The sequence below is a fragment of the Sitophilus oryzae genome, unplaced genomic scaffold, assembly GCF_002938485.1.
Source record: "Sitophilus oryzae breed Bouriz unplaced genomic scaffold, Soryzae_2.0 scaffold_864_pilon_pilon, whole genome shotgun sequence".
Lineage (NCBI taxonomy): Eukaryota > Metazoa > Arthropoda > Insecta > Coleoptera > Curculionidae > Sitophilus > Sitophilus oryzae.
This window is the reverse complement of record NW_022147488.1, coordinates 14,476-22,420: the sequence shown is the minus strand read 5'-3', so window position 1 is coordinate 22,420 and position 7,945 is coordinate 14,476. Positions and strand designations below refer to the sequence as shown.

General features: G+C 32.3%; 1 protein-coding gene and 1 long non-coding RNA gene across 2 annotated transcripts in view; one reads left to right on the top strand and one right to left on the bottom strand.

The window, feature by feature from the left end:
- The window catches only part of LOC115890402 (transient receptor potential cation channel trpm-like), a 134,586-nt gene extending 128,293 nt beyond the window's left edge, over nucleotides 1-6,293 (bottom strand). The window contains exons 1-2 of the mRNA XM_030910630.1: nucleotides 6,197-6,293; nucleotides 3,023-3,182 (exon numbers count right to left, since the gene is read on the bottom strand). Coding sequence (XP_030766490.1) covers nucleotides 3,023-3,182; nucleotides 6,197-6,293 — 257 coding nt within the window. The remainder of the gene's footprint in view (nucleotides 1-3,022; nucleotides 3,183-6,196) is intronic.
- Nucleotides 6,294-6,722: 429 nt separating this feature from the next.
- On the top strand, nucleotides 6,723-7,651 carry LOC115890431. The gene is made up of 3 exons (XR_004051639.1): nucleotides 6,723-6,951; nucleotides 7,001-7,257; nucleotides 7,312-7,651. It is a non-coding gene; the product is annotated as an uncharacterized LOC115890431 (long non-coding RNA).
- Nucleotides 7,652-7,945: the final 294 nt, after the last annotated feature.

The following is a 7,945-nucleotide window of genomic DNA, read 5'->3' as shown; positions in this document are numbered from 1 at the left end:
TGGAATTATGGAATTCCTGGTTTACAATGTGGGTTAGCTATCCCCGTACGTATACGTAGGTAAGATTTCATTTTAAATGCGGCCGGTAGTGGAAATTTGGCATACATGCAATTTTCTAAGGCAATGATGGATTTCGCCAAAATGTAAGTCGCCGGGTCTAATTTATTTCGATGTCATTGACATAGATTGTGCCAGGATTATTAATTATTTTTAAAATTATTTTTAGTGTTGTAATTAAATTATATTAAGGAAATTACAATGACAACTAGCGGCATCGCTGTGGATTCATCTTTATTACGAAATTGTCCAAATCTGTAGGAACTACGCTGACATTTGACGTTTTCATTTGTTTTCATTCAACTTATATTTGACAGCGCGTTGTGAGTTTTCTGCGGTAGTTGAAAGTTTTTGTAGCTTTTGAACTTTGTTTTGAACAACTTTCTAATAATTATTAGTGTTTATTGCAAAGAAAACTATCTACGATGGTTCGCCAGTGCATAGTTTGTAAAAAGGTGGACTATTCTAACCCGGAATTGATATTTCGACGGTAAGTGTCATTACGTTTTTTTTTAGATACTTTTAGTAGATTATTACAAAAATACGTATATTTTCTTATTTGTTGGCGCTTTCGATTGTGAAATTAGAGTTATCCACAGTTCGACCTCGGCAATTCCATGATTACTCACGGGACATTTAGAATAACAACAAAATTTCAAGAAAGTGTATTTTGTCCCTCATATGGGCTAGGTAAAGTTTTAGGTTATTATTTTCAGACTAACAGACAATAGTTTGAATTACTGTTGTGTTACAGAACAAGATATTGAAATTTATAGTGATTAAAACATTAATAAAAAACTATGATTACTCACGGGACATTTTTAAATTTTGTTTTTAATAGCTTTTTTCTCTGAACCTATATAAAATAAAATACATTAAGTGGAATTAGGAACTTACATGTGCTGAACTTAAAATTAATTTGCTGTAGCTTTATTACAAGATACAGATATATTTGGGATATAAATAATTTGTTGATTACTCACGGGACACTACGATTTTAATATAAATTTTTATTTAGATTCAAAAAAATAACATAATATTTGATAACTAATAGTTCAATTCTAACCTCAATTTGATAATTACTAAAATTCCTAAAACTATGAAAACTTGTTGTATTTGGTACTCTTGTAACTAGATTCCATTTTCCATCTAATTTAATTTTAGCTGCTTCAATTTAATCGGAATTTATTAGGATTATATTAATTTTCAATTCTATAAATTTATAATTTTTAAACTTCAATTATATTAATTTTCAATTCTTAATTTTTTAATTCTCGGCATGTTTTTTAAGATACGCTTGCCTTAAATTTTTGTCCGCATTAATTTTGTCTCGATACTTTTTAACGTGACTCCTAACTCGTGCCTACCTCTCATGATTCTTAATTTTTGCCATCCTTAAATAAAAAGAAACCTATGACCGTTATTTTGTATTGATGTTTTCAACAATTATTTTTAAAAAAAGACGATATTAAGTAATAAGTAATAGAACTGGCGATAAGTCCTGTAATGTTAGTAAAATTATGTTTTTTGATATTTTTGGTAAAATAATAAACGCATTTCTTTAAAAAAGCACGTTTACAGCAAAATGTTATGCTGCATATTTTAAACAAATTTAAAAAAAATATATTTCCAAGAATCTTAAAAAACTAAGTTATAGTACGTCTGCTGGATCTGTGTCTATGAAAGGAATGCGGACAAAAAACATTTAAAGAAACAGCAATATATTTTATACGTCGATTTGACGAGTGCGTCACCGCAAATCGCTCCGCCCACTCATTTTATTGGCTACTTGCAAATTTGTCGAATTTTTATTGATAGGACGCGTCGTCTATTTTTTTACGAAAAACATCGAGAGAATATCGTTTCCCCTCTCACGGATACCCCGTACCTACAGAACGGACAGACGTACTGTATATTGACAATACATGTTAACCAATATACTATAAGTTTGGTTCCCTTTATACGGGTTTTCTATAGAAATAACGACACAAATATAAAAACTTTTCTTTTTTGATTACTCACGGGACAAAAAGTTGAGCTATATTTGTAATTAAATTAAAGTAATTTTTACTTAGATTTGGTACAAACATACACCAGTACACAAACGCTTGACAACAACAGTAAATGACGCGCACCAGGCCCAGAGCTAGCGTTCTTATGTTTTTCCATGGCAACTCTTCATATAAAATGCAATTATTAAAGATTTTTTGCAAACTAATTCTAATAATTTATCCCTAACTTCTTTCGCGAAATCTGGCTAACTTAGATAATATAAGATAATTTTTTAAGAAATTTGATTTTTTTTGAGGCGTACGATGAGAGTTTTTTCAGTAATTTAATCACTTAAAATATATAAGAAAATTAACGTCGTACATGGAATTGCCCACCTCAGGTAAAACTAGTTATATTGGAAAATTGGTCTGAGGCAATCCCAACCAATTTTTGATAAAATTCATCAATTTTTGATAAAAAAAGTCACGCCACCGTCACGCCACTGATAGAGCCAAATGACAGAAAGATAGACAAAACTCAACCGTGTTGTCATATTTATGTACACATATCTTTTTAACTCTCATAAAAGTGTCAAACCATGTATGATTCTAAAAAATTGAGTTTTATGAATGGAGTGTTCTGTCTACCCATTTAGATGTCTTTGGTTGTATCCAGAGAGAAAGCCCAATATTCAGCTTATAAAACAATCAACTTTTGATTTCTAACCACAATTTCTCTTGACGGAAGATAATTAAAGGCCAAAATGACATTTCTCGCAAAGTTTGAAGTATAATTAGTGGAAAAGTTAAAAGTTTGATAACTTTTTCTACTCATTGAAAATGTCTACCATTAATTTTGACATTCTGAACGCTTACATTGAAATTAAAGAAACAAACTTCTACGCTAATTGAAACCACTAATGTATTCCACTAATTGCGAGGTTCCGAATGAAGCTTTAGAGAACGTTACCCACCTAGGCGATGATATGGAATGGTAGGGCACTTCAGTGTTGTGCCCTATGAGGTCCTGGTTGTTCTCCACGATGCCCCAGGGTGCGATGCCTAGCGTGTTGACCCTGCCTGTCCTTTGCGACCTTTCTAGCAGTAAAGCGTCGCCAACGTGTTTTGTCACGCCTGAAATAGAAAAAAGATAAATGAATCTCAATAAAACTGTATTATCTTAGACGTTTAGCTGAGATAGAACTGCTCGCGTCGTAAAGGAAAAATAACAATATTATCCTAAACAAAATAAGTAAACAGAAATGTTTTAATATATAAGTAACATTTTTTGTTAATTTTCTCTCTACAGGGTGGGCAAAATTGGACAATTGCAAACGAAAACACCTTTTGTTTTCTATAGAAGATAAACTAAAAATAATATCGGTGTCTGGAGCTCAATTTTCATCAAAAACATGATGGTGAAAATCACATATCGATGTCTGTTACCGTTTCGTACTGTTACCGTTTCGTAGTTAGTTTTTCAAAAATGTGCATTTTTAACAAATCGCTGTAACTTTTTTGCTAAGGAAAATTTTGTATTTTTATGAAAACATTTCCAAAGCACGTTTTTACAAAGACTTTAATGGTTTAAGTATATTTTTTTTAAAATTAAAAATTTAAGAGTTATCAACAGAAAAATTGAATTTTTATTTGGGACACCCTGTATATTTTTAATTCACTCATAAGAACTTAAAATTACCTTTCCAAAAATATAGCACACTTCATATTTTGTTCGGGTTCCCTTAGAAATACAGAATTTTTACACAGTAAGTTCGCCCCTTTTAACTAGTAGCACAGAATATCTAGCTACGCAACAGAAAAATACTCGAAATGAAAGAGCTAAAATTGCACAAATAGAATACTAGATGGCGCGACAATATCATAATCAGAATATAATTAGAAATTTTTTTACAGGCTTTTAAAGCCTGTCTCCTTTTGCTACCTACAATTTTATACATGTAACGAGGCTTCTGTTGCGTAGCTAGATATTCTGTGCTAGTAGGCTTTGGATCCCTTATTGATGATCTACCCCTAATGGAACTCCAAAACATATTTATTACAGCAAGACGAAGCGCCGGCACCGCCTCACAGGCTGAAAATATCAGCAATTTTTTTTCCAGCCAATTTCGAGAACAATTGAATAGCTAACCAAGGTCCCAGCCATTGGCCGTCGAGGCCGCCGGATTTAGCGCCTATGGATTTCTTGATCTTTGAAGAAGACTAAAGGTTGTTATTTTTAAATTGCCCGTATACTGTAGACAACAATTAGAAGTACTTAGCGGTTATGCGAGGGTATCTTTCACACTCACTGAGTTAATGAATTTCGCGAGAAATATTGTAACGTTTTTAGTTCGTTACATGTCTTTTTTATATATAATATATGATGTCTGGCCTATCATCACCGGATTCCCTCTCGTTCAGGCTGGATAGTTTATTTGACGCGTAATTTTTACGTTCCCTAGTCGCCAACCCTGTTATCGTTCGACACAACCCTGTTATTGCTCTGAGGAGGCGCTGTCAACATCGCTTCTGTCAACTGTCTCCGGGCTTAACCTCACTTTGTTTTGACGCTCTGTTGTATCGCAGCTTTTGGAAATGGTGATTATTTAAGTTCTTTTCAGTGAATTAAAAATATACAGGGTGTCCCATATAAAAATCAAATTTTGGGTTGATAACTCTTAAATTATTAATTTTAACAGAATTATACTTAGACCATTAAATTTTACGTAAAAAGGTGCTTTGGAAATGTTTTCATAAAAATACAAAATTTTCCATAGCAAAAAAGTTACAGTATTTGTTAAAAATGCATATTTTTGAATTCTAGCTCCTTGGGTGGAACTAGTTCCTTAGTTCTAGTTCCTCCAGAGGAATAGTTCCTTGAATTAGGTCTTTAGTTCACAATAGTTCCCGACTAACATTGACATCCCTATAGCTTTCGTTGTCAGTCAGAACTATTCACAGTATGATCTGTATAATATTTAAAATGTACGAAATATAACGTGACGTGTATATTACAAATATATAGGTAAGTTTTATTGCAGATAAAAAAAATTAAAAAAAGAAACTCAAATCAGAGTTTAAAAAAACTATATCACAAATCAATTGGAGCAAATAATACGAAAATTTTACGAAAAATTGCATTTTTCCTCAGCTTTTTGTTTTTGTCTAAAAATTCAGAATATCTACTTCGTTTTATAAGATATTTCTTAATTTTAATAAGGATCTAAAGTGAAACACACCCATAAAATATTCAAAGAACAAACTAAAAATCAAAAACAGTATCCACGACAATTTTCTGTGGTAATTACGCCGGCTGTGGCAATAGACAAGGCTGAATCCATCGTCGTCGCCTTGTATATGTCGGATCTGCCGATTGAATAGAATCCCGTGAACTAGTCTTTTAATTAGTTCCTCTAGGTCCGGATCCGATAACATACGGCTGGCACTCCCTACTCCTGCCTAGCATCAATCGCGCTGGCCGAGCCGTACGTAAACTAGTCTTTTATTTAGTGCCTCTAGTTCCTTTAGGTCCGGATCCGATAACATACGGCTGGCACTCCCCACTCCTGTCTAGCTACGATCGCGCTGGCCGATCCGTCGCCGTAGCATATTATTATATATCGGTCATAGTCTCGATCGAGGAACTAGTTTTTTTAGTCGTAGCGGTAGAACCCAAATACAAGAAAAATGTTTCAAATAATGATAGAAGCGAAGAATTTGAGAAAGCAGGAACTAGATCCTCTCATTCCGGGGTCGGAATAGTTCATTGGAACTAGTTCGTTCACGAACTACACACCTCTACTTAGCGTGGTACAAAACTTGATGACGCAAACAACCGTTGTAAAAATGCTGAATCTGTGTGGACAGCAAGCATATATAAACTTTGACAAGCATTTACAAACGTTTGTAAACCTGTTTGCCAATGTTTCTTTGGTGTGTATGCGTCTTAAGTAGCCAATATTTTTACACATACTGTACATACACATACAAATATAGCAAAACGAATAATATGTTCCTAGAAATCCTTTGTCCGCTTCCATTATATGTGACAGATCAAGCCGAAACTATTTTCACACTAGATTTGACAGGATAGGCGATAGAACCGAAAGCCGCACGGACTAGAAGAGATAAAATCCGAGAAGATTTACCTTCGGGTCCGGATTTACCCGCACTCCCCCTCCTCACAGTAAGTTGAAGAGAAATTGCGTGTGAAATTGGGTTTTCAGTGATGGGTGTTCGTGACATATCGTAAAGGACTGTACACACTAAACCTGGTTACTATCTCTTGTAATAAAATTAAAGGGGATTAAGGATGATTTTGATAAAGCATGTCCCAAAACGAATTTAGAAACAACTAAAGTAATGTACAACGAACTAGTATACAGAAAAGACGTTCTAATAAACAACAAAACTGGAAATAGTAGAAGAATACATATGTTTGGGACAACTAATACACAGCTCGGGATCTCTACTACCAGAAATCAAGCGAAGAATTAAGTTAGCATAGACTAGTTATGGAAGAAACCCAATTATTATATTGTCACGGATTCCGTGGGTCCACTAATCTAAACTCACGATAAAATACTTAACGAATTTATTTGTCTTCTAAATTTACTATTTACACACAATTTATACTAATTAAACACACAACTAACTATTTATAAAATTCATTGAACCGTCCAATCAGATCAAAGGAGTAATCGTCGTAGATCGTGCGTTATCGATAATGTTCGGTGCCTGGAGAAAATTGACAATTGACAAGAGAATTGTTTATTATTTTTGACTTTTTAGTTCGTTTAATTTAATAATTACTAAAACCAGTAGTTCGAAAGATATATTTAAAAATAAAAGATAAAAATCCAAAAAATTAATTATCTATTAACGTGGATTTGGACGACAATAGGTAAGAACACTAAATCTATTTCTATATTCAATATAAACTTGTTTATTAGGTTTTTAGTTTGTGATGTTTCATGTGATGATCATTTTCATGTTCATCGTCTTTGAATTGACATGAGGATATCTATGGAAAAGTAACTAATCTGAAAGTAAGCCAACATATCGTTTGTCCTTTGTGTGCTAAAGAAAAGATTTTCTTTTCGCATCATGAGGAAGTATTACATCAATTAAAAAATGTTAGGAAGTTGATTACTTGTCATGGAAAAGTATACCAATGGAAATTATTTGTTAAAGAAGTATAATTCTAAGGGTAAATTTTATTATAATTAGTAACCTGTCTATTTTTTATACGTAGATGTTTCAGGTTTTAAGAATAAATTGGTTGAACCCAAAATCTGGAGGAAGTACCTATATCCATACACAGAATATGCCCATTAAAAATACTAGTCCAAATTTGCTTTAATGGTAGACAATTATTCAATACAAATTAACTTTTTAAGTGACTGAAATATTAAATAGTTTAGAATATGGTATAACAATGTAAAAAAATATTATTTTCAGGAACGATTAGGGCCCGATATATTTGAAACTCATGTTGGACATAGTATTGAGTTGGGTAGAATATTATTCTACGTTAAGTGAGGGTATCAGATACCTATTATTGTACTGTATTTTAATATATACATTAGAATTGTTGGTTTTTTCATATTTGTTTTATTTATTATTTTACTTACAAGTTATATAAAGTTAACACTAAAATCTACTTTTTGACTTATATAAGTTAGTCTGTGGTTTAATGCGTGATTACATCCACATGATTTCAAGTTTTTAAAATATAAATATTATAACTGGCTTTAAAAACTCCATTAAACTGTTAAAAGTGTAATTTATTTCAAAATAAATATACATATATAGGTATATATTAATATCGAAAAACATTTTTATTTCCTTAACACCAATTTAATCATCACATACATATGTATAAACATTTATTTACG